Source organism: Panthera pardus, unplaced genomic scaffold (genome assembly GCF_024362965.1).
Source record: "Panthera pardus isolate Hobbes unplaced genomic scaffold, ASM2436296v1 HiC_scaffold_27, whole genome shotgun sequence".
NCBI lineage: Eukaryota > Metazoa > Chordata > Mammalia > Carnivora > Felidae > Panthera > Panthera pardus.
Window position 1 is genome coordinate 84,160,811 of NW_026526843.1, and position 26,768 is coordinate 84,187,578.

At 47.2% G+C, this 26,768-nt stretch overlaps 2 protein-coding genes across 8 annotated transcripts in view; one reads left to right on the forward strand and one right to left on the reverse strand.

Annotated features, from left to right (window-relative positions):
• RBM10 (RNA binding motif protein 10) overlaps nt 1-8,620 on the reverse strand; it is a 30,093-nt gene extending 21,473 nt beyond the window's left edge. For 5 of the 7 annotated variants that reach the window (XM_019417535.2, XM_019417534.2, XM_019417530.2 and 2 more), the window contains exons 1-2: nt 8,231-8,620; nt 6,054-6,195 (exon numbers count right to left, since the gene is read on the reverse strand). In XM_019417535.2, the coding sequence (XP_019273080.1) occupies nt 6,054-6,195; nt 8,231-8,300 (212 nt within the window). In that variant the 5' untranslated portion in view covers nt 8,301-8,620. The remainder of the gene's footprint in view (nt 1-6,053; nt 6,196-8,230) is intronic. The other 2 variants (XM_019417532.2, XM_053891671.1) reach the window with 1 other exon arrangement.
• Nucleotides 8,621-8,965: 345 nt separating this feature from the next.
• NDUFB11 (NADH:ubiquinone oxidoreductase subunit B11) lies at nt 8,966-11,346 on the forward strand. The gene is made up of 3 exons (XM_019417613.2): nt 8,966-9,296; nt 10,813-10,943; nt 11,120-11,346. The coding sequence occupies exons 1-3, from the start codon at nt 9,090-9,092 to the stop codon at nt 11,244-11,246; spliced, it is 465 nt and encodes a 154-aa protein (XP_019273158.1). The 5' UTR covers nt 8,966-9,089; the 3' UTR covers nt 11,247-11,346.
• Nucleotides 11,347-26,768: the final 15,422 nt, after the last annotated feature.

The following is a 26,768-nucleotide window of genomic DNA, read 5'->3' on the forward strand; positions in this document are numbered from 1 at the left end:
CTCAAAGATAATTAACAAATGGGGAAAATAAAACGTTTCCAGCTATCTGGTTGGTTTCCAGTTTTTTCCCAATTTTTCATTCATTTATTCATTCAACAAATATTAATGTAACATTTGCTACGCATTGAGCACTGTTCCAGGTGCCAGGGATACTGCTGTGAATAAAATGAAGTCCCTGTCCTCGTGAGCTTGCTCGGAACCCACAATTTTTTTTTATGATAAATGCCTGGACAAGAAGTAGCTGGTGTGAGTGGTGTATGTTTAAGGTTTTTGGTATGAGCAATATGTCTTCATGTTTGCTCACCACAGTTATCCCTCAATAGTTGAACTCTAGTCATCAGAATTTAAGAACTGAACAGAGCTGAATAAATGTTCAGGTGAAATCCTGAACTGTGACATTCAGCATCTAAGCCACATCAATTTGCGTATCGAACTCTTGCTATCTAAACTCGGGAACAGAACGGATTTGGACAGTAAAAGATACTTTTCATTGGCCACAGAGCACTTTGACTACACACCTTCCAAAGACAGAGCCTGTTCACAATGCATTTCTACGAAGGTGGACTGAACCATGTGAGGACCTCCACAAAATGAATATATTTCTGAAAAACATAAACTGCCAAAATTGGCAAAAGAAGTAGACAAAACCATCATCAAAAACTCAGGCCCTTTTAAAGCTGAGTTTTACTGAGCATTCAAGGGACAGATAATTCTTGTACATGTTCCTCCAATAAAGAGAGAAATGGCAAAAGCTGCCCAAATCATGCCATAAGGCTATGTTGGCTCAATGTCAGATGAATACTAGAGAAGGAAATCATAGGACCACTTTACTGAGGGACACAGATGCAAATATCCTAAATGATACAGCATCTAATCAAACATAACTTTTATTTAAAAAAAATTTTTTTAATGTTTATTTTTGGGAGAGAGACAAAGTGCAGGTGGGGGAGGGGCAGAGAGAGAGAGAGAGAGAGAGAGAGAGAGGAAAGAGGGAGAGAGAGACACACACACACAGAATCTGAAGCAGGCTCCAGGCTCCGAGCTGTCAGCACAGAGCCGGATGTGGGGCTCAAACTCACAAACCGTGAGATCATGACCTGAGCCAAAGTCAGATGCTTGACCGACTGAGCTACCCAGGCACTCCAAGTAGAAATGTTTTAAAAACACAGATATGAGGGGGCACCTGGATGGCTCAGTTGGTTAAGTGTATGACTCTTGATTTTGGTTCAGGTCATAATCTCACAGCTTGTGCGTTCCAGCCCGCATCGGGCTCTGTGCTAACAGTGTAGAGCCTGCTTGGTATCCTCTCTCTTCCCTTCTCTCTCCCCCACTGCCCACTCTCTCTTTCTCTCTCTCAAAAATAAACTTTTAATAAAATGAAAAATAAAAACACAAATATTAAAAAATAATTTTCCTGCCAAAATTTCATGAATAAGCCTCAGAAAAACTCAAATTCAGAAACATCTACAAAGCAAATGATCTGTACTCTTAAAACATATCAAGGTCACAAAAGAAAAAGACCAAGTACCGAGGAACAGTTCCAGATTAAAGGGAACCACAAATACAAAGGAGCTCCATGCAGTGCACGATCTTGGATTAGATCCTAGTCTAGGGAACAAATGCAATAAAGGACAAGGATGACATCTGAATATGGACTTTTGTCCTTGGTTCGTTCCAAGGTTTGGGCACCAAAATAAAAATACGAATGTGGACTTTTACAGGAAAGTATTATAACAATGTTCAATTTCCTGATATTCGTAAGTGTACTGTGGTTATGGAAGAGAGAGTCCTTGTTCTTTTTGGGTTTTTTTTAGATTTTTTAAAATGTTCAGTTATTATTTTTGAGAGAGAGCGAGCATGAGTGGGGTAGGGGCAGAGAGAGAGGGGGGACAGAGGGGCTCGAACTCACGAACCGTGAGATCACGACTTGAGCCAAAGTCCGACGCTTAACCGACTGAGCCACCCAGGTACCACGAGAAAGTCCTTGTTCTTAGAACATACGTGTAGTACATAAAGGCCATGTCTACCACTAACTTGTATGATTCAAAAAGAAAATGTTGTCTATATATAGATAAATGGATATATATTTGTATTGAAGGGGGGGGAGAAAGGGATGGGAGGAAGAGAGAGATGGTGAGGCAGGTAGGTAAAACGAGTGTGGCAAAATGTTTACAGTTAGTGGTTCTGGTAGATGATATAAAGGAGTTTACTGTACTTGCAACTTTTCTGAAAATTGGAAATTTTTTCAAAATAAGAAGTTAGAAACATACACACCATGATTGAGGAGGGTATACCTCAACAATGGCAAGGATATAATTTATTTTTTTAATTTATTTTTATTTTTAAATGTTTATTTATTTTTTGAGAGTGAGCAAGCAAGACAGGGAGGGGCAGAGAGAGAGAGAGAGGGAGAGAGAAATCCCAAGCAGGCTCTGTGCTGTCAGCGAGGAGCCTGACACGGGGCTTGAACTCACTCACAAACCATGAGATCATGACCTGAGCTGAAACCAAGAGTAAGACGTTCAACCAACTGAGTCACCAAGGTACCCCGGCAAGGATGTAATTTAATGTGATTTATGAAACTGACGGGCAGATGGAAAAAAAAGGATGTAATTATGAAGTTGAATTCTCATTTCCAATCAATCTTGGCAAACGAAGATTAGAGAATTTCTTGCTTTATTAAAGGCTATATTTTAAAAGCCTACAGCACACATCCGATTTGATGCCTAAGCAGAAAGGGCTGCTTATTGGGCCAGGAATGAATGCCTATCTGCAGGTGCCCTTTATGAGAAAAAAAATAAACTGATTGTTTAAGCCATTATTCTTTGGATTTTCTGTTACAATCTGCTAAAATGAATCTTAATTTGTGCACCTAGCATCACTGACACTATTTAGTGTGGTACTTAACTAAAGTCCTAGACAACGTTGTAAGTGAAGAAAAAGAGGTTAAGTGACAGAGTTGATTTGTATACAGCACGACCAACTGCTTACTTAGAAAGACCATCAGAACTGACAAGGAGTAATTAGAAATAACAAGAGAATACAGGGATAAGAGAACTTACAAAAAATCAACAGCTTTCCTCTACCCCAGCAAACACCAGCTTGGAAAATATAAAAGAAAGTAAGATGTCCATGAAGACTACTGAAGCACGTAGAAATTATGCAAGACTTGTGTTTTCATTTATTCAAATTTGTATGTTCTTTAAACAAATTTTAAATATTCTCCATTCATGGGGCGCCTGTGTGGCTCAGTCAGTTAAACATCTGACTTCGGCTCAGGTCATGAGCTCACGGTTCATGGGTTTGAGCGCCCATTGGGCCCTGTGCTGACAGTTCAGAGCCTGGAGCCTGCTTCGGATCCTGTGTCTCAGTCTCTCTCTGCCCCAACCCCACTTGCACTCTGTCTATCTCAAAAATAAACATTAAAAAAATTCAAAATAAATAAACATTAAAACAAAATTCTCCATACAGGGCTTGGATGAGATTACCACTTAACATTAAGTGGTAATCTCATCCAAGCCCTGTATGGAGAATTTTGTTTTAATGTTATATTTTTTGAAATTTTTTTAATGTTCTATTTTTGGTAGAGAGAGCAAGCTGGGGATGGGGCAGAGAGAGGACTGAGAAAGGATCCGAAGCAGGCTTTGCACTGTCCGCACTGAGCCCGATGCGGGGCTCGAACTCATGAACCATGAGATTATGACCTGAGCTGAAAACCAAGAGTCAAACGCTTAACCAACCGAGCCATCCAGGCACTCCTCAATCAAAATTCTTGAATGTTTTTGAGGGACTTTACTATCTTTTTTATATAGTTTCCACAAATGGCTAAAATCAACTTTGATAAATAAGGGAGCAAAGTGGGAGCTAAGTAAGAGATTCTATAAAGCTGTAATGATAAAAACAGTAAGGTTCTGGCATGAGAATAAGCAAATAGACCAATGAAACAAATCAGATCACATAAGACAGATCCATGTATATGAGGGAACTTGAAATGAGACGAGGTACTGCAAATCAATAGAGAAAAAAATGGACTATTTAAAAGGCGGGGGTACTGGGAAAACTGCCCACTATATGGAGGAACACAAAACCAGAACATACCTTATATCATATTCAGAAATGTACTCTAGATGGTATTAAAGACTTGAATGTGAAAGGGGAAACTAGAGAGTGCAATCTTTGTGATCCAGAGGTAGGAACAGAGAAGATTCTGAAAGCACAGATTGTAAGACCAAAAAAAAAAAAAAAAAAAAAAAAAAAGATGAATTTTACAGGTATCCATGCTTTTTTTTTAATTTAAAAATTTTTAATGTGTATTTTTGAGAGAAAGAGTGTGAGCAGGGGAAGGGCAGAGAGAGAGGGAGAGACAGAATCTGAAGCAGGCTCCAGGCTCCGAGCTGTCAGCACAGTGGCCAACGCGGGGCTCGAATCCACGAACCTAACCATGAGATCATGATCTGGGTGGAAGTTGGCCGTTTAACCGACTGAGCCACCCAGGCGCCCCCAGGTATCCATGCTTGAGGGAATCATTAAGTAAAAGGCAACAGGCACACCCGAAGGTGTCCTTGGGACCAATTAGAAGAAAAGCACTAACATACACATGGCAGTAGAGGCAGATCTTAAAAATGCAGTCAGTGCCGAGTAATACAAAGTTCAGAAAACAAAATGAAAACCTTAGCTCTCTGCCATTTGTGTAAACTGAAAACACAGACACTGTGCTACCTATTTTAGAAGGATACGTTTCGAAAAGGACAGAGCAGCTGCCTACAGCTATGGGAATTGGAAATAAAAAGGAAAAACCAAATATGGCAAGAGAAGGCTCCGTACTGACCTACGATAGGAACCTACCGAAAAGGTATGATTCACTCAAACCTCTGCAGTTGAGGTCCTTTGAAAGCCAGAAGACAGACAATGGCTCTAACTGGTTATAAAGTCTGAAGCAAGTATGTCACCTACTCAAACTCAGAAACTGCCAGAAGAGCATTTCAGTGAATACAATCCCAAACTGAATGCTTTCAAAAGACATTTTTTAAGCAGACTGAATAGCACTAGATGATGACCACATCACAAATTTGGGCTTACTTTTCAGAAAACATTTTTAAAGGGGGTAGTGGAAGAAGAAACCTTTTGTAAGGCATTTAAAAAAATTATTTCCTCCATGACTTTTTATAAATCTACTTTTTTTTTTTTTAAATCTACTGACTCTTAATAGAGACTTTCTTGGGAGCATTAGGTCTACTTTCCTATGCAATCTTAAAATGTCAAGAATAAGTCATCTGCATTAGAATCAACTGGAGTGATCCACCAGGATGGTGAGGGCATTTTACAAAGTGCCTCGTTTCCTGTTCTACTAGAGTTTAAAAATAACCACACGAAGAAAATAAATAAAATAAAAATAACCGTACTAGAGTGTTCCATTCCAAGACAAGTATCACACAAGCTTTAGCCCACCCTGTCCCTGAAGTCTCCTGCTATCTGACCTGGCTTGCCCTATACTTGTCCGGCACAAAATTCCTGACTCTGAGGGCATCACTCCCGTTCATTCCTTCAACCCAAAGCTGCAGCCCACGCCTCTCCCCTGAGAATCCACAGGCCCTTACAAGCCACCACCACCCATCTGCCACCCACCTCTGCTTCTCCTCCTGCAGTGGCTGTCCACACCTTGGTGAATGGCACCATATACCTCAGTTACCCAAAATGGAAACCTGAGCTTCAGCCTCCATTCCTCCCTTTCTCTTGATCCCTTTCCAACTTCACAACCAACTGTGGCACCTATAGAGCTGTTTTTTAATCACTTGTAAACTGTGTGGTCTCCCTTGTGAGACCCTGAGTAAGAAGGCTGCAATCTTATCTGTCTCATTCACCACTGCATTCCCAGAGCCTAGCACAGGTCCTGGCTCACGACAGGTGCCAAGTAAATGTTCGCTGAAAAGAAACCAATCATCTGCTGCACTGTTTCCTCTGCTCGGAAGCCCCCTCCTGGCACCTTCCTGGATCAATTCTTTATATGGGGATAAGCCTAGGATGCTTGGTAGGGGTGGGAGTGGGTAACTCACCGTCTTTCATACTCCATGTCCTGATAGGGCCTGCGGGGGCTGCTGGGGCCCCTCCTCAGCCGCTGGCTCCGTTTCACTTCCCAGCCACCCCCGCTGCTGCCACCATGATCTGCCAGCCTGGGTGATGCCTCCTGCAGGGACTCTGGAGAGAGTGGAAGGAAGAAAGGGGTCAAGGCAGTTGGGGCCTCCTTGAAAAACCCTTGCTCGCGCGGCTCTCTGCTGTCCCTTAGCCCAGGGACATTATTTCCCAACTTCCTAGTGTTCCTATGGACCAGGGTGGGAAGGCAGCCCCTACCTGGCCTGCTCCTTCCTCTCCCCACAAACGTGAGGCTAGAACCCACCACCCTAGAAATAGCAAGGCCAGGGGCACCCAGCTGGTTCAGTCAGTAGAACATGCAACTCTGGATCTCAGGGTTGTGAGTTCAAGCCCCATGTTGGGCGTAGAGCTTACTTAAATAAAATAAAATAAAATAAAATAAAATAAAATAAAATAAAATAAAATAAAATAAAATAAAATAAAATAAAATAAAATAAAATAAAATAAAACAGAAAAAGCAAGGCCCTCAGCAGAGAGGAAGCATCCTGCAGAGAGACTTGGTGGTGCCACCTATTCTGTGATCAGGGCTTTGCCATCTGAGACTGGTAGATGAGACCGAGCCTGGAGCTACCTGCCCAGGGGGCTCTCAGTGCTGGATGACCTGTCTGAGGTCAGGCATGTTAGGCTGGGAGGCAAGACCTCACAATGGGAGTCCTAGGCACCCACCAGGCTCCTTCCATGCCCCCCCACTCCCCGCTCAGTGCCATTGCATCCTCCCAACAAGATGTTGGCTGTCCCCTACAAGACAGCAGGAGATCATGAAAGGCCCAGAGGGTAAAGGGGCTAACTTGGCAGTGAGACAAATGCCGCCTCCCCGGGCTCCTGGCCAACGCAGCTTTGGCCCTTACTCGGCAACTGGCTCAGCCTCGAGCCCTGTCTCTTATGTGCAGCCAGGTCCCAAGGTGGTTCTCTCCCTAGGGCTCTGGGCCCAACTTATTCAGAGGCGAAAGGAGTCCTTTTGAGGCTGTTTCCAACCACTGTGCTGTTCTGCTGGGATGGAAGGGCAGTCGCCTCACCCAACCCCCAAGCCTGCCATGAGAACTAAGTAAGTCCTGTGAGCCACGTGACCTGGCCAGGGGTCACCAAGAAGTATCCCAGAATCTTCAGGCCCCACCCTCTGAGCAGGAATCAGGCAAAGCCAGGCGGTAACAACACTTGCCCAACACTACGTTGCCACCACACCTTTCCTCCATGTATACACACAACCAATTTTCCCTTCCTCCTCAAGCCACAGGGAACCAGAGTTACCTGCTCCCAGATGGATAAGAGTTACGATCACAACCAGGGGTCCCAGTGGATGCGAGCCAGATAGAAAACCCTCAGTAGACTCTGGCAAGGAGGTCAGAGTCACACACCGGTATCCACGACAGATAGCGACCAAAGTCACAGACACCAGCCCCAACTAACTACGGGCCAAAAATCACAAGACAGGAACCCACAACGAATACCAGCCATAATCACACACTGAGGCCCTCTTTCAAAAGATGAGCGTCAGAGTCACAGACCCGAACCCCTTCTAAAAGAAGTGGCTATAAGTCATGCACACATTCCTTGCACTCCCTCCCCACCTAGCAAGTGGGTTAGGGCCAGTCGCAAGACGACTCCCTATGGATAAGGATCCCTCCCCATGGATAAAGACCTGAGTTACAGCACGTACTCCAAGGATAAAGACCAGAGTCACACGGACGTCTGCCCTCCCCCCCCCCCCCCCAAGAATAAGGACCAGAGCCACAGAATACTCCCCCATAGACCGGTAAGTACCCAAGTCACACAGAGCAGACAGCACACCCTCTCCCGTATGCATAAAAACATGGGCCTCCCCACGGATAAAGTTCGGTGTCGCAAACAGCCACAGAAGCCCACTCAAATCAGTCCCTCCCTTCCCCCAACCCGCGTGCACCCATCCTGTGCCCCAATCGCGCACGCGCCTCCGTTCCCAAAACGGGGGGGGGGGGGAGAGACACCCCCTCCCGAGTTCAGGCCATGCACGCATCTCTCGGTCCCGCGCGTGGCCCAGGCCCACGTCCCGCAGTCCGCCCACACGCCTCCGCTCCGCACCCGCCCGCCCCCGGCCCCTTACCTCCGCCCCCACGACCAGCGGCGACGCTCACCTTCTCGGCCCGGGCTGTCAAGGGAGGGCTCCCGGACATCACCTCTGCGCGCCGCCACCTCCTCCAACTCTCCCAGCTCAGCCGGGGCCGGCCCGCACCAGCGTTAAGTCTGAGGCTGGAAGCAAGAGGGCGGAAGAGCGGGGAGGGGAGAAGCGCCAAGCGCGCTACCCTCCCCAGGAAACCCACTGCCGCCTACTCCCAGCCGGCCGCAGTCACCAGCACAAAATGGCGACGACGAGAAGGGAGCCGGCGCTTCGACCACCATCCACCTACTAAGGGAGCGCGCTCTGGTCGGTCTCGTCTATTGGTCGCCGGCTGCCGACGGCCAGCCCTGGTCGGCTCTGATTGGCAAGCATATGGCACCTCCCCACTCTCCGTGCGAACGCTCGCAAGTTGCAAAAAGGAGTAGCTATTGGCCAATCCGGCGAGGCCCGCTCTTTGGAAGCTTGGCTTCCTCTGAAGATGAAAGACAAGCGGAAGCTCCGTCCCTTTACCCAAAAGACCGAGGAAATCTCCGGGCCATTGACTGGGACCCGCATCCATCCAAATGTCAACGCTTCCTTATCAAGGAAATGGGCAGACCTCTCAGCCGTAAATTCCTTAGCCTGACCGAGAGGTTAAAAAAATGGTCGCTCCCCTGAGGCCAGGACAGATGGAGGGAAAGAGGGCTGGCTACTCAGCACCTGGCCACATTTGAAAACAAAATCCGGACTTGGGACTTATTTAGTGCGGTGGGGGCGGAGCGATAATTGTCGCGCTCGGGCCAACTGCAGCTGCGCAGAGTCGCATTTCCGTCCCCGCCCCTGAGAGTCTGTAGAACAATCTGCCATGGCGGCCGGGCTGTTAGGTTTGTGCGCTCGCCGCCTTTCGGCAGTAGCGGCGACGCGAGGGCTCCCGGCCGCCCGTGTTCGCTGGGAATCCAGCTCGTCCAGGGCTGTGATCGCCCCGTCGGCTGTGGCAGGAAAGCGGGCGCCGGCACCGACTGTACGCTGGCAGGAGGACCCAGAGCCGGAGGACGAAAACCTCTATGAGAAGGTGAGAGGGAGGGGGCAACGGGACGCCAGAAGGGTCAATCGGGGGCCGGCGGACGGGGCGCCTTAGAGGACGTTTTTAGGCGGCTGAGAAGTGCGCTGCTGACGAAGGCCTCAAAGACTTGGGAACTTTGCCTAGATTGATTTTCTTCTTTAGCCCCTGGTAATCTTCGGTTCAGGGCCAGAGGCGAGATTGGCCTCGTTTTGCAGACAGATAATCAAACCTGAAGTGGGCAGTGCTCAAAACACGTTAGAAGCAATATAGTATAACGGTAATAATACTGAACACTGATACGGGGTTTGCTCAGTGCAAGTGCTTTAAACACTTTACGTGCCTTATCTCATGTAATCCTCAAAACAGCCCTGTTTGGAAGTAGGGACTATTTAGCATACCCATTCTACAGATGAGGAAACTGAAGCCTAATGATATTAAGCGACTCGCCCAAACTCGCATGGCTGAATACGTGGCGGAACCGGGTCTGCTGTGCTGTGTGGATAGCAGAGACTCAGAAATCAGAATGCCACGGTTGGAATACAGGCGTTGACAGTTATTCATCTTTGTGACCTTGGACAAGCAGCTTAACTCCTTGGTGCCTCTTTGTAAAGTGGGGAAAGTATTAAGACACCTTCTAGAAAATAAAATACTACATCTGCCTCATGTAATTAAATGAGTCACAATGCTCAGTACAGCACCTGGCCCTTAGTATTCAGCATTAGAAGATGTTAATTATTATTGTTACTTTCCACCTTGCTGGGATATTGTGAAGTTTGTGTATGGTACACTTCATCAGTACTAACCTCTGGCTTGGATATATAGGATATATAGATGCATATTCATTTATTCATGCATTTTGTAGATAAGTATGGAGGGCCTGCTGTATGCCAGGTGCAGTTCAGGGCCCTAGTGTGTTCAGCAGTGTGGAAATTGGATAAAGCCCATGCTCTCATAGAGCTTATATAATGGAGAGCACAAAATAAACATGTAAAATATTTGGAAACGGTCGTAGTGAGTATATAATGATAAAAAATAATGTGATAGGATCTGGGGAGATGCTACCTTGGTAAATTAATAACTGCTAGAAAGTGAGTTAAGCAAGATAAGTAGATGGAGAGTGATTTGGGGGTAGGGCAAAATTTTAGCAGGTGAAGCCATAGGAAATTGGCACTATTCAAGCATTTTTAACCTATAAAAGTGGCAATTTCCTGAAGTGTGAGACTGGTAATGGATAAGGCGACTAGGGAATGCCTCCTAAGGGAAGTAATTATGAAGCCAAAACTTTGAACAAGGAGACAGATCTAGCCGCGACAAGATATGGGGGGAAGGCTTTCCAGGCAGAGGATAGTAAGTGCAAAGGCCCTGCGGTAGCAAGGAGTTTGACAAGTCCTAAGACTAGAAAGAGGAATTAAAGAAAGGAGAGATTGGTCTGAGGTGAAACTGGAGACCAACTTATGCAGGGCCAGCATAAGGTTTTGTGGAGCCACAGGAAGCTCTCATTGACCTCTTCTTCTTCTTGCCACAGAACCCAGACTCCCACGGTTATGACAGAGACCCTGTTACGGACGTCTGGAACATGCGGGTCGTCTTTTTCTTTGGCTTCTCTGTTGTCTTGGTCCTCGGCAGCACCTTTATAGCTTATCTGCCTGATTACAGGTGCATGGGGGTGTCCAAGAGAGTGGGATGGGTGGGAGCAGATGCAGGGGTGGAGGTTGAAGGGGACTGTGCCAGGAATCCTGTTCCTTGTGCCAGTGGGGAATAGGCGAGGACTAAGATGGGGATTGGTGTCCAGTGTGGCTCCCTCATGTCTACCCCCTTGCTGCTGCCTCCAGAATGCAGGAGTGGGCCCGCCGGGAAGCTGAGAGGCTTGTTAAGTACCGAGAGGCCAATGGCCTCCCCATCATGGAATCCAACTGCTTTGACCCCAGCAAGATCCAGCTTCCGGAGGATGAGGACTGACCAGTTGCCAAGTGGGGCTTAAGAAGCATCATCTTCTCACCGCCTGCCTGTCATTCTGCCCTTTCTTCAGAGCACCTAATTAAAGGGACTGAAAGTCTGACTGGCTGGTGTTGGTTTTGTTGCAAGGAGGGGATGTGAGAATGGGGGTTTCAGGTCTTCACAGGCCACTGTAGCCTGTTTTGGAGTATTCTGGGGAACACCCACCCTAAAACTTAGTGGCTTAACACAATTTAGTATTGTCTTTCATGGTCCTGTTGTTGACTGGGCTCAGGCAGGTGGCTCTTCTTGGGACCTCAGGAGGTTGCAGTCAGATGCTGGCTGGGGCTGGAGGCATCTGAGGGCTCAGCTGGGATAGACATCCAAGATGGCTTCTTCACTCACATGTCTGGCTCTTTGATCTTCCACGGGGCTTCTCTCTCCAGCAGGATAGCCTGGGCTGCTTCTATGGTGCCTCAGGGCTCCTCTGGGTGGGGGTGTAGCCTATAGGAAAAAATTGATGGCAACCATCTTTAGAGAAAAGCTACCACCCTGGGACCTCCTGTGTTAGAAGAAGGGTCAGGACCACCAGGGATCAAGGGTGGTGTGTCAGAGCAGGGCTTTTCTATTGCTGAGGATGAGTGTTTGTCTCCCTTGCTACCTTCTCTGTTTCCCTTTGAGCTTTGGGATTTCCACCCGTCTTCTGTCTAGGTGAGTCTGGAAGCCTCTCTCTTCCCTTCTGTCCCTGTCTGGGTGGTCTCTAACTCCAGATGCACATCTCATCTCTGTGTATGCATTTGTGTCTTTGTCTGCCTGCTCCCCTCCTCTCTCCTTTCTCTCTCTCTCTCTCTCTCGCAGAAAGTCTGCCCCTGCACATTCCTTCTCTGGAAATATGCTGTCTCCTTCTGCTAGAGTCTCATACTTTCAGGCTTTCCGCGTCCTTAGGGGTCTAGAAGGTGGAGTGGGAGACTTGCCCTGGCTGTCTGTTTCTTTCCAGGGAGTCTCTCCTAAATCCCTGTTAAGTGTGGACATCTGGGCTCCCCTTCATGCCCCTGGCATCTCTGCCCTCTCTTCGGTGGCCTCATTCCATGCCTCATACTTTAGAACTCCCAGATTACATGCTCATTGCTACCATCTCTGCGCATGTGCCTGCTTGGGACTTCAGAGAATGCAGAGCCCCCAGTCCCTGGCTACCAGAAGAAAATCTGGCTTTGATGGACCCACCACTAGAGGTGATGTCTCTACCCCTAGCTACTGAGTCTCAGGAGGAGCCTTAGTCCACTGGCATGTGGCTAAGGTGGGAGCAATGTCCATATGAACCTTCCTGGAAGTGAGCAATTTCACTCTCTGAGTGCTTTGTTGTGGGACCAGTCTCCCAACCTGAGGATAGGTCCCCCAAAGTAGAGAATCCTAACGTGTCAAGGGAGTACCCTCCACCTTCCCAGCCTGCAGTTACTGGGACTGCAGAAGGGCAAGGGCTGTGTTATCCTAGCCACGAAGTACCTGAGTATATCGGAGTGATACTCCCTATAATAAATGCCAGCCTGTTGCCGCCATACCCTGCCCTTGGCCCAGAGAACATATCCCCCCGAACTGACCCCATCCAGGATGGAAGTCCCACGAGGGCAGGTGTTCAGCCATGTCAGTTCACTTAGAGCAGGGATGGGTATGGTATGTGTTTCGGAGATGTGGTATTGTTACCTCTGGTGTAAGTGCCCTGCCCCACCATCAAGGCCCTTCAGGCTTACAGCCACGGTGGATGAGCAGATGAGCACTTCCAGTCTTCCCAGTCCTTCCTCCTCATCAAGCTCCCAGGCTCTCTAGAAACCTCTATTCTGGTCAAACAAGGGGCTGCACTTAGACTAAATCCTAAAACCCATGCCCTTGTTCCCTTTCTGATGGCAACAATACCACCTTCCCCCTCCCTCGTTGGGGCCCAGCCACCCTGGCCACCTCAAAACTTTTTTTTAAGTTTATTTATCTTGAGACAGAGAACATGAGCAGGGAGGGGTGGAAAAAGAGGGAGAGAGAGAAAATCCCAAGCAGGCTCCATGCTGTCAGTGTGGAGCCTGATGCGGGGCTCGAACTCACGAACCATGAGACAATGACCTGAGCCAAAACCGAGTCAGCTGCTTACCCAACTGAGCCACCCAGGCGCCCCTCAAAACTTGTTTTTTATTTTTTTATTTTTTATTTATTTTTGAGACAGAGACAGAGCATGAGCAGGGGAGGGGCAGAGAGAGAGGGAGACACAGAATCTGAAGCAGGCTCCAGACCCTGAGCGGTCAGCACAGAGCCTGACGCAGGGCTCGAACTCACAGACTGCGAGATCATGACCTGAGCTGAAGTTGGATGCTTAACCGACTAAGCCACCCAGGCACCCCTGTTTTTTAAGTTTATTTCTATTGTTTTTGAGAGAAAGAGAGAGAGCCAGCTGGAGAGGGGCGAAGAGAGAGAGGGAGAGAGAGAATCCCAAGTGGGTTCCGCACTGTCAGCGAAGAGCCCGCCATGGGGCTTGAACTCACGAACCGGGAGATCATGACCTGAGCCGAAATCAAGAGTCAGGTGCTTAACTGAGTGAGCCACCCCCAAAACTCGTGTTTTATCCACTCAATTAAAATGTACATACAACCTTCAAAGCTCATTTACTTTTTTATTTATTTTGAGAGGGGGGGAAAGGGTGAGTGGGGGAAGGGCAGAGAGAGAGGGAGAGAGAGAATCCCAAGCAGGCTCCACACTGTCCGCCAGGAGCCTGATGTGGGGCTCGAACTCATGAACCTTGAGATCCTGACCGGAGCTGAAACCAAGAGTCGGAGGCTTAACTGACTGAGCCACCCAGGTGCCCCAAAGCTCATTTACTTTTTACAAACTGGACACTCCGATGTAACCAGCACCCAGGTCAAGAGAGAGAACATGAACACCAGACACTGCCTTCAGGTCCACCCCCCAACCCCACCCTTCTCCAAGGGTAACCACTCTCCTGACCTCTAACAACCTAAGTTAGTTTTATCTGGTTTGGGACATCCATATAAGTGCCATCATACACTTTTTTTTTTTTTTTTTTTTTTTTTTTTGGGACAGAGAGAGACAGAGCATGAACGGGGGAGGGGCAGAGAGAGAGGGAGACACAGAATCGGAAACAGGCTCCAGGCTCCGAGCCATCAGCCCAGAGCCTGACGCGGGGCTCGAACTCACGGACCGCGAGATCGTGACCTGGCTGAAGTCGGACGCTTAACCGACTGCGCCACCCAGGCGCCCCGCCATCATACACTTTTATGTCCAGCTTCTTTCATTCAGCATGATGTTTGTGAGATGCAGCCGCACCGGTATGTAATCAGAAGTTTCACCATTTTCGTTGCTGTAATCATTTCTATTGTATGAACGGCCCACACTTCATCCATTCCAGTGTTGATGGGTACATTTGGGTAGTTTTCTATGTGGGCCTATTAAGAATAATTCTGTGACCGTCCTTGCATACATCTTGTTATTGTCGTATACATCTTTTGATGGATAGATGCACTCATTTCTCTTGGGCATGTACCTAGGAACGGAGTTGCTAAGTCATGGGGTAAACATGTGACCGACCAGCTTTTGTAAATCACAGCAGTTTTCCAATCTCCACTTCGCCCAGCGGTGAAGGCCACATCGTCGCCACTGCCCAGCGCTCTCCATCATTTTCCCTGGGCCCTCAGGTGGGACATCTCTAAACTGTGTGTTCTCCACCGGCCTCCAGAACTCCGCAGTGGGAATGCGCTCATTACCCACAAAGCCACGTTGCTTACTAACAGTCTCCGTTGGCTGCCTTCTCTCCTTTGCCCTGCCAGGTTAGCGAAGCCCGTCTCAGACAATTCTGGACTGCAGAAGGGGCCTTGCTTACAGTTTTTGTCATGGATTACCTAGGAAATAAAAACAAAACATCTTACCAGATTCACAACCGTCACTGATAGCCATAAGCACCCCAGAGTAAACTGATGACAGTCAGAACTCTGAACTTTAAAATGTGTTGAGGGAAGGGGCACCTGGGTGGCTCAGTCAGTTGAGCATCTGACTTCAACTCAGGTCATGATCTCATGGTTTGTGAGTTTGAGCCCCGCATCAGGCTCGCTGCTGTCAGCGTGGAGCCCACTTGGGGTCCTCTCTCCCGCTCTCTCTCTGCCCCTCCCCAACTCGTGCTCTCCATCAAAAATAAACGTTAAAAAAAATAAAACATGTTGAGGGAAAACTAATCGGTGGAAGGATCCAATGTTCTCAACAAAATGTGAACCTACGAATTTTGACCCTGAAATATTAGACTTGGTGAAAACTGGCCACAAACGAAGCACAGAATGACAGGAGCTACTCATTCAACAAATATTTACTGAGTGCCTCCTGGGTGCCAGGCACTGTTATAAGCAGTGGGGACACAGCAGGGAACATAAGATTCAAAATTCCCTGCCATCCTAGAGCTTCTGTTCCAGCAGAGGGAGACAGACAATAAACAAGGCAACCAGTTATGTTTATTTGTATGTTGTGAGATGGTAAGTATACGTTAAATTTAAGGGGGGGATCGGGGGGCACCAGGCTGGCTCAGTTCGTGGGGCAACTGACTCGATCTCTGGGTCGTGAGTTCAAGCCTCACATTGGGTACAAAGATTACTTATAAATAAAGAAATAGATAAATTCAAGGGGGATCAGGAGTGTAAGGTGACAGAAGTTTGTATTTAAATAGAATAGTCAGCTTAGACCTTATTGAAAAATGATTTTTAAAAAAGATGATTTTTTTTAAGAAAAAAAATGTCAAGGAAACAATAGATAAACTACACAGATGTGACAGCATTTCTGGTGGAGGGAACAATCAGCACGGTCCCTGAAGCAAGAATGTGCCTGAGCTGTTCAAGGAGCAGCCCAAGACCAAGGAAGATATCTGGGGCAAAGCTATTATTGCCGAAACATGACACAGATAAGAAAATGGATGCATAGATCGAATCATCATTGTAAAAGTTAACCCGAAAATGATTCATCCCACTGAAAACAATTTCAGAAAAATTAAAATAGCCCAAAATTGGCTTTGGGTGAAGTGCACCGCTGTATGACATTGAACAAGGAATTAAATTGGCTTGTAATTCACTCTAGGGCAAATTTTCTCAATAGCAATTCATCGGAGTGGTATAATTGCAAGTTTAAATGGCTCTGTAAGCAGAGCCAAGTCAGTTGTGTATGAGTCAGAGGAGTGAATCCAGGGCCAACCAGGATCCAGGCAACGCAGCTTGGAATTCACCGTCATTGGAAGGGTTCAATCACTCCCTCCCTCACGTATTCATTCATTCATCTATCCCACCAATATTTACCAAGTGCCTACTGTGTGACAGGGGCTACAGCAGTGAATAAAACAGGCACACATCTCTGCCCTCTAGGGGCTGACTTCTATAGGAGACATAATAAATGTAAAGAACAGGGGTGCCTAGGTGGCTCAGTCAGTTAAACGTCCGACTTTGGCTCAGGTCATGATCTCCCAGCTCGTGGGTTCGAGCCCTGCGTCAGGTTCTGCGCTAATAGCTCAAAGCCTGGAGCCTGCTTCAGATTCTGTGTGTGTGTCTCTCTCTGCCCCTCCCCTGCTCATATTCTGTCTCTCTCTCTCAAAAATAAATGTTAAAAATAATAAATAAATGTAAATAACAAATTTGAGTAGTGCTAATTGCTAGATCAATAAGTAAAATGTATAATATAGTGATAAATGTGAAGGAGAAAAATGAAGCAAGAAAGGGTAGAGGGTGTGTGTGTGTGTGTGTGTGTGTGTGTGTCAATTTTAGCTGGAGTGGCCAGGAAAAAGGCCTCACTGAGATAGCATTTGAGAAAGACCTAAAGGAAGTATCTAATTGAAGAGAGAACTTTGAAACAAGAGCCGTGATTGCCAGTCATAGTGGTTAAGGGCACGGATTCTTGAGCCAGACTGCCTGGGTTCAAATCACAGCCCCCTCCATACCAAATGTGTGACCTTATGTTCCCATTTTACTCTTCTATCAACTGGGGCTAAAGGCATTAACTACCTAGGGATATTGAGAGGATTAATCTGAGAGTGCTTATAACATTGCCTGACATGGAATAGGTGTTTGTAAATATCAGTTGAATGAATGAATCCTCATTAACATTAATGTAGTGACTGTGGAAGTTTTAAATAAGTGCCCTAAAAAGTGAAATCGTGGCAATCATGGTTTTGGGAATGTTTAGATTGTGGACTCGAAATAGAAGGTGGTTTTGGATCCCTAGCAGTTACTTCTGGGAGGCTTGGGGTCTGGTATGGAAAGCGGAGGTTTCTGAAGACGAGGCTTGAAAAATGACTTAAGGCCAGTCTGGGTCGTTGGGAGTAGTGGTCAGAAAAAGTGGCAGGATTCTTGGAGTCAATCATCTCAAAGGTAGAGAGGGTTTGGGGAACTCTGCCAGGGTCAGAATGAGGACCCAGGGTCTCAGTTGAAGTTTGGGGGAAGAGCAGCCACGGATGAAGGCTGTGGGGTGCCAATTACACGTACATCTCCGGGGGACTAGAAATGCTGTAGTCTTGTTCTTTTATTCTCTTTCCAACTCCTTTCCCTCCTTCAAGTCTTTGCTAAGTATCAGCCTCTCAGAGAGGACTCCCCTTTTTTAAAATCTCAATTCCCCCTTGCTGTTCATTCGCTACATTTGTTGTTGAGTATTCTTCCCCCTCCACAGCACACACAAACCGCGTTGGGTTTGGTATGCGCGGGCGTATGTGGATTCAAACAGATTCCATCTAAATGAAAAACACTCTCTGCACACACTTTTCAGCTTCTGCTTCTGGCAAGATTCTAAGTCATATCAGCCTCTGGGCCATCATTCTTCTTACCTGGAACTGCTTTCTCCCCTTTCCAGAAAAATTCCACTTGCCCTACAAACGTGGCCTCTTTGTGGGAAGCTTTAATTTTGACGAAAAAACAGCAAGCTCAGAGGGGTCACTTTGGGATCTGAAAAAGACATTTTGATTAATAAAATGTACCTTTGTTAGTTTCAAGTCTATTTTGTCTGATATATATATAGCTACACCTGCTTTTTTGGTGTTACCATTTGCTTGAAATTTTACCAAACCTTTGTCCTCAGTCTATGTATGTTCTTAAGGCTAAAGTGAATCTCTTGGGTTTTTTTTTTTCAATCAATTCAGCCATTTGTCTTTTGATTAGAGAATTTAATTTATTTACATTTAAGGTTAATTATTGATAGGTAAGGATTTGCTATTGCCATTTTGTTCATTGTTTTCTGTTTTGTAATTTTGTTGTTCTGGTGCTTGTAAATCAGTCTGTTGTGGTGCTTTGATGTCTTTTGGTATCAGTATGCTTTGACTTCTTTATCATGCTCTTTTGTGTAATTACTGTATGTTTTCCCTTGTGGTTACCATGAGGATTACCTAAATTATCTTAAAATTATGACAACCTATTATAAGCTGGTAAAAACCTAACCTCAGGGGCACCTGGGTGGCTCAGTTGGTTGAGCAGACAACTTCGGCTCAGGTCATGATCTCGCAGTTCCATCTTGCAGGGTCTCTTTTTAGAGCCTGGAGCCTGCTTTGGATTCTGTGTTTCCCTCTCTCTCTCAAAAGTAAAGAAACATTAAAAAAAACTAACTTCAGTAGCATTCCTAAACTTGACACTTTTACTATTCCTCCCCCCTTACAATTCAGATTATTGATGTTAACGTTTATATATTTTATATATTGTGTAATCAATAACAGATCATAATAGTTATGATTTTTGTCTTTTAACTTTTATTTTATTAAAAAAATTTTGTTTAATGTTTATTCATTTTTGAGAGACAGAGTGTGAGCAGGGGAGGGGCAGAGAGAGAGGGAGACACTGAATCCAAAGCAGGCTCCAGGCTCTGAGCTGTCAGCACAGAGCCCAACGCAGGGCTTGAACTCCTGAACCTCGAGATCGTGACCTCAGCTGAAGTCAGATGCTTAACCGACTGAGCCACCCAGGCACCCCTGTTTAACTTTTAAACCAGGGTTGTAAATTACAGTACCACCATGGCCATATTACAGAATCTTACAGAAAACACAATTACAGAAAATGTAAACATATTTTTTAAAGAAGCACACACATGCACACACATGGGTAAAATTTCCTATGCTGGGATTAAACTCAGGCGGTCTGAATGAAGTCAATTCCTAAGAGCTAGATGAGACCAGTGGTGTTTTGGGCCGCCCCCCAGGTCTTTGCGTTCCTTAGAGTGGCTGTTGCGCAGACTCCTTGCCCCACTACGCACTTACAACGCTGTCTCACTGTCTCCCTTCCCGGGGACTGAACACTACACCTTAACGGGACCAGCGGACAGAAGCCGGGCTGGGCTCAGAGCCTCTTCGCAGGTTTGCCTGTCTCTGTGCCATTAGCTGCTCAGGAAGAGGCAGAGCCAGTTGTCACCGAACTGTGGGCCAGTGACAGTCCTGGGGTTAATCAGCTGTTCATCAGAGCAGCTATGACACCTTTAGAGGGTGGGAGGTGGGCTCTCCACATGAAGGGCCAGCGTGCAGCCAACTAAGAGCTCTACCTCCTGCTGAATCTGGATCCGCCGCTCGTCCGCGGCCAGGGGGCGGGAGCGGAGACTTGATTGACAGACATTTCAACCAGTGAGAACGTCTGAGCCCGGCTGCCCTTAAGTAGCACGTGCCTTTTGGCTGTGAAGGGGCGCGTCTTGCTTTGACTGGCACTCTTTTCACCCAATAAATATGCCTGCTTGAGCTGGGGGCGGGGCGAGTGATGCAGAAAAGGCGGAGTCTTGTTCCTGACCTCCTTTAATTTAATGAGGAAACCCAGATTCCAGGAGGAGCCTCCTCCGCTTATCTGTCTTTGAAAAGACTTCCGGGGCGCCTGGGTGGCTCAGTGGGTTAAGCGCCCGACTGCAGCTCAGGTCATAATCTCACGGCTTGTGAGTTCCAGCCCTGAGTCTAGCTCTGTCTTGACAGCTCAGAGCCTGGAGTCTGCTTTGGATTCTGTGTCTCCCTCTCTCTCTGCCCCTTTCCCACTTTCTCACTCATGCTGTCTCTTTCTCTCAAAAATGAATAAATGTTGAGGGGAAAAAAGAAAAGACTTCTGATACTTTAAAAGAGTTAAAAAAAATCACAGCTTTAGGGCAATTTGGCTTTCCCACGCTAATAGGAAATGGTGGTCTCACTGCACCTGTGACTCTCAGGGAAGGTGGTCTTAGGGATGGGGACAGGAAATAGAAGTAGTTCTCAGAAGCAGCTTAATAACAATTGGCATAAGATTGGAACTCGATTTGAGGTTTCAGCGCCTGAGAGTCTCTTGGGGGGTGGGAGGGGTGGCACATGTTGTCTGATAAAGGGTCTCCGGTGTGCATGATGGGGGTTTGGGGGGCGATGATGCAGGCCTATGGGGATCAGTAAGGTTAGTGTGGTTAGTGTTTGAGGTCAGTCTGGATCAGTCTGGATCAGCCATGTGGCCATCCACAGTAAGGGCCTGTTCTCTGATGAGACTGTACTGGAATCAAGCCGCTGATGGAGCCGGTGCTGCCCCAAAGGCTGCCATTGTCCCCTGGACATGGTAAGGCATCCATCCTCAGAGACTGGGCACAAAGTAAAAGACTCTGTTTCAGATGCAGACCATCCGCAGTCTTGACAGTGGTGTACCTCTTGTTGCAAAGGCCACCCGACAATGGGCCAAGAGTCAAAGTATTTGATAGACATCCTGTGCTTCCCTACCATTGGCAGATAGCCGATGTTGAACATTGGCTCCTCAAAACTGGGCTCGAAAGGATCTCAGACTCTACCCCTCTCACCTCCTCCTGGTCCACACACCTTAGTAAGGCAGTTTGGTCACTTAATGTGGCTGTCACCAAAAAGGGACCATTTCCTATTAGATACCTCCTAGATAATGATCAGGACAAAAGTGGTGAAAATCAGGGATTCTGCCCTGCCATGCCTGGGCACCATGTATCTTTCTTTCTCTTCAAGGCCATCCCAGGCTAACCTGGTTCATAACCATCTGGTTGACAGCTCAGCCCCAAAGACGCCTAGGAGATTCAAACTTCATCCTGATTCAGTCACCTGGATTCCCTCATTGGATGGATGTGGTGCTAGAATATAAGGATAACCACTACTTGATTGAGTCCATGCTCATGGAGTTCCCCTACGGTGGGTGGCCCCCAGTGGCCAAGATAGAAGACATTTAAAAAACTAGGGGTCGGGGTGCCTGGGTGGCTGAGTCGGTTGGGCGTCCGACTTCAGCTCAGGTCATGATCTCACGGCTCGTGAGTTCGAGCCCCGCGTCGGGCTCTGTGCTGACAGCTCGGAGCCTGGACCTGTTTCAGATTCTGTGTCTCCCTCTCTCTCTCTGACCCTTCCCTGTTCATGATCTGTCTCTCTCTGTCTCAAAAGTAAATAAACGTTAAAAAAAAAATTAAAAAACTAGGGGTCACTGGGTGGTTCAGTCGGTTAAGCGACTCTTGATTTCGACGCTTGACTTCGGCTCAGGTCATCATCTCACAGTTTGTGAGTTCGAGCCCCGCGTCAGGCCCTGTGCTGACAGGGCAGAGCCTGCCTGGGATTCTCTGTCTCCCACTCTCTCTGCCCCTCTCCTGCACGCTCTCTCTCTCTCTTTATAAAAACGCCTTTGGTCTTTTTGCACTTGCCCTTCTAGCTGAAAGGTCTGGGTGCAGGTAGGAGAAGATTGGATAAAAGTGAAGTTACAGGCCCTGGGATGGGACACACCGATTTCCTGGCTGTGGAAAGAGGGTACTTGGGGGAGCACGTGGGCTAGCCTCTGAGAGGTGTGAGGTGAGGAGACAATCCTCTCTTTGTCCCCTAGGTCAAGCACTGAAGCCTGGAAAAACAATCACACGGTCTCCCGGAGTCAGCTGCCAGATGCTGCCAGATGCCGGCGTGGCCTTGTTTAGATCTGACTGATAAAAATTCATCTGCTTCTCTTGACACCCAAGTGGCCTCGGATTATGCCATGCCTAGCAACTTGGGTACAGGCACTTGATGTCACTACCCCATTAGACTTAACCCAACCAATGCAATGGTGTTTCCAATCAAGTTCAACAACAAATTCGGAGCTGGAATAAAGTGTGCCCCTTTGGGTTATCTGTGCACGGTCGGGGGGAGGGGGGCAAGCATGGGGAACAGTGACACCAAACCAGCAAAATCAGTCTAAACTCCTTTGTGTGGCTTGCGGCTTGCGGTGTAATAGCCTGGCCTTAGACGACTTCCAGGATGTCTAAGAATACAAGGCCTCCTGGGGCGCCTGGGAGGCTCAGTTGGTTAAGCGTCCGACTTCGGCTCAGGTCATGATCTCGCGGTTCGTGGGTCCAAGCCCCACGTCGGGCTCTAGGCTGACAGCTTAGAGCCTGGAGCCTGCTTCGGATTCTGTGTCCCTCTCTCTCTCTGCCCCTCCCCTGATCATGCTCTTTGTCTCTCTCTCTCTCTCAAAAATAAACAAACATTAAAAAAATTAAAAGAATACAACGCCCTGACCACTCATTACCTTGGTTAATTCTCAGCATTGTGTCAACAGCGAGCAACCTCGGCGGGGGGGGGGGGGGGGGGGGGAGGATGAGGTAACGTCTCCCGCTGGGACAAAACAGGCGCTGGATTCTCCGAGCTCAGCGTTTCTTGGCTGTCATGGAAACCCACTGCATGTGTGGCAGCCCCCGGGGCCCCTCCGTGCCACCCCTTTGAGACCTGGGGGATGCGGAGTGCCGACGTGATATGCGTGCTGTCTGCTGTGCAAGGAGTAGAAAATCCTCTGTAAAGTCCCCAGCGGTCTCGTGCCTTCTGTCAGCAGCTGTAAAACTTGTTAGCTTCCAAGAGGGTAAAATCTCAGACCCTGACAGTCCGGAATTGAGGGGTTTTCCTGTGTGTTCTGATATCCCCTATGGTCTGGCCATGGGCAGTTTCTGAAGGTCAGTGATCAGCTGCCAGGGGTGTCGGGGATGCTGAGCCCCGAGGTGATTAGTGGCTGGAGGCCTGTGACACTGCTGAGGGTCTGTGGCTGTCAGTCACTGCGAGAGGGGACGCGGTGCTGGTGTTCACATGGGCCGGTGACGGGTGAAGCTCTGAGTTGGAGTTTGTTTCCTTAATTGGATTCTTCGAGGATCAGTGATTGGCACTTTGTGTGATTAGTGCTTGGAGGCTTTGGAGGACCCTGTGGGAAGGAGAGCTGCCACATGCCCCAAGGAAGAATGGGTCTTCAGGGAGATACCGAGTTGGATTTTTCTTAGGTAATAGGCATCTTTTACATTCAGACCTGTCCGCATTTGGCACTTAGTTCTACCACTTACAGTCATGTTAAAAAAAAGAGAAACACCACCCAGTCCTTCTTCTTCTGTATAGGGAAAAACACAGTCTACTTCTTCCTATGCTTCTCTCTGTCTCTCTCTCTTTTTAAAGTTTATTTACTTTGAGAAAGAGAGACAACACGAGGGGGAAGAGCAGAGAGAGAGAGAGAGGAAGATAATCCCAACTCGGGGCTCGAACTCACGAACTGTGAGATCATGACCTGAGCCGAAATAGAGTCTGACACTTAACAGACTGAGCCACCCAGACTCCCCCTAATGCTTCTCTTTTACTTTTATACAGAACATTTCACTTCTGACACTTCTTAATTATTTAAAAAAATTTTTAATATTTATTTTTAAGAGAGAGAGACACACAGCATGATCGGGGGAAGGGCAGAGAGAGAGAGAGTCACACAGAATCTGAAGCAGCCTCTGGCTCTGAACTGTCAGCACCAGAGCCCGACGTGGGACTCGAACTCACAGACCCTGAGATCATGACCTGAGCCGAAGTTGGATGCTCAACCGACTGAGCCACCCAAGTGACCCTTTTTTATTTTTTTGAATGTTTATTTATTTTTGAGAGACAGAGAGAGCACAAGCAGGGGAGGGGCAGAGAGAGAGGGAGGCACAAAATCTGAAGCAGGCTTGAGGTGTTGAGCTGTCAGTACAGAGCCCAATGCGGGGCTCAAACCCACGAACCGTGAGATCATGACCTGAGACGAAGTCAGCCGCTTAACCGACTGAACCAGCCAGGTGCCCCCACTTCTGACATTTCTGGTCACCAGATGTGTGGGGGTTTCTTTCCACACCAAGCAATTCTCTGCGACACCAGCTGGATGTCTTATAATTTAACTAAATTCTGACATCATCTACCTGGAGATAGAATCAGATCGCACAGGTTGAGGGGCTCACTCCCACAAGACTGCCCTTCTCCCCAGTTTAGATGTCAATTACAAGTAGTAGGTTCCCAGGTTGCCCACGGGAGTTGTGGCGACAGATTGGTGGTTTCCATGAACCCCTTCCTCAGGTTTGATTAATCGCCTAGAGTGGCTCACAGAACTCAGGGAAGCCCTTACTTACATTTGCCAGTTTATTAAAGGACATGATAAAGGAAGGATACAGATGAACAGCCAGACGAAGAGATACATAGGGTAGAGTCTGAGAGGGTCCTGAGCACAGAGGCTTCTCTGTCCCTGTGGTGATGGGGTTCATCCTCCTCCGAGAATGCGAATGTGTTGACCCACCCAGAAGCTCCCTGATCCCCCTACTATTGGGATTTTTATGAGGCCTTCCTCATGTAGGCATGATTGATCATTAACTCTGTTTCCAGCCCTCTCCCGTCTCGGGAGGCTGAAAATCCCAAGCTTCTAATCGTGGCTTGATCCTTCTGGTGACCAGCCCCCATCCAGGAGTCACCTACAGTCACCTCATTAGAACAAAAGATGGTCCTAGAGTTCTTTTTTTTTTTTTTTTTTTTGCAAGTTTTATTTATTTAAGTAATCTCTACACCCAACATGGGGCTCAAATTCACAAACCCAAGATCAAGAGATGCATGCTTTTCCGACTGAGCCAGCCAGGCGACCCGCTCCTAATGTTCTTATCATTTAGAAATGTACAAGGGTTTCAGGAAGCCCTGTGTCAGGAACCAGGGTCAAAGACAAATATTTGAACAAGAGATCCTCCTAGAGCTCTTATCATTTACGAAATTCAAGGGTTTTAGGAGCTCTGTGCCAGGAACCAGGGGCAGAGACCGATATTTTATATTTTCTATCATCTCACGCCAGCATAGTTTGACTTTGGTCAGATTTCTTCTGAGCCTCAGTTTCCTTATCTATAAAATGGAGATAATATATCATATGATACATATAGTATATAATGTCTTCATATTATTTTTTAGTGTTTACTTTTATTTTTGAGAGAGTGAGAGAACTAGCGAGCGTGAGTGGGGGAGGGGCAGCGAGAGAGGGGGACAGAGGATCCGAAGCGGGCTCTGTGCAGACAGCAGGGAACCTGATGCGGGGTTCGAACTCACGAACCATGTCAGATGCCTAACAGACTGAGCCACCCGGGCATCCCTATATCTTAATGGCATCGTGGGAAATCCTCAGCATGTCCATCAGTGTAAGACTATACGCAATTTTGGGGAATAAGGATGGTAATACACTGGGGTACACCCCTCTGAATTCAGTACTTGGAGGATGCGGGTGACAACGTGAGTAGGAAGTGGCTTTTGGCGAAGCAGGTTTGTAGCAAACTGCAGAGTGCATCGTGTTCACTCTCGATGGTAAATCTGATCTCCACCTGCCTTATCAGGTTCTGCGGTTTGGCTCAGAGAAAAGCCAGCATGGTCATAGTCCAGAAACAGATCTTTTGGTTGTGTTAGCCCAGGTAGGTATCTGGGAAGTCTTAAATGTTGTTAGCTTAGAAAGTAGGCTGTGGAGGTTCCTGAGGATGTACATCGAAATATCCAGGAGCTCTCTTTTAAATGTCCGTGACATTGTCACCCTGCAGCCTAGCTCTTGACCTGAGCCTCACAGACCCGCTTCTCTGCACTGACCCTAGAGACCACTGATTCTTATACCCTTTTTTCCCGCTCTTACTGAATTGGCTAGAGTTTTCAGTACAATGGTGCAGAGAATTATTGATAGTAGAACGCTTGTGGGCTTCTTTTTTCTGGTTTAAAGGGAAATCTTTCAACGTTTCCCACTAAGAATAATGTGTGTGTGTGTGTGTGTGTGTGTGTGTGTGTGTGTACGCGTGTTTTAAGAGATCCTTACCAGGTTATAAAAAGTCCCATTTCTTCCTACTTTACTAAGTTTAAAAATTTTTTTTAAATGTTTATTTATTTTTGATAGCAAGAGAGACAGAATGTGAGCGGGGGAGGGCAGAGAGAGAGGGAGACACAGGATCTGAAGCAGGCTCCAGGCTCCGAGCTGTCAGCACAGAGCCCGATGCGGGGTTCCTACTCACGAACCGCGAGATCATGACCTGAGCTGAAGTTGGCTGCTCAACCGACTGAGCCACCCGGCCTCCCCACTAAGTTTTTTTTTTTTTTTTAATTACCAATGGCTGCTAAAATTGTCAGATACTTTTTCTGTGTCTTTCTTGGCAATCACGACTTTTCTCTTTTAATCTGTAAATATGGTTTAAGTTATATTATCCAGTTTTCCAATAATAAACCAACATTGTATTCCAGGGGTAAACTCAACTTGTCATGATACATTATCCTTTTGGGGCTCAGTTGATTAAGTGTGTGACTTCGGC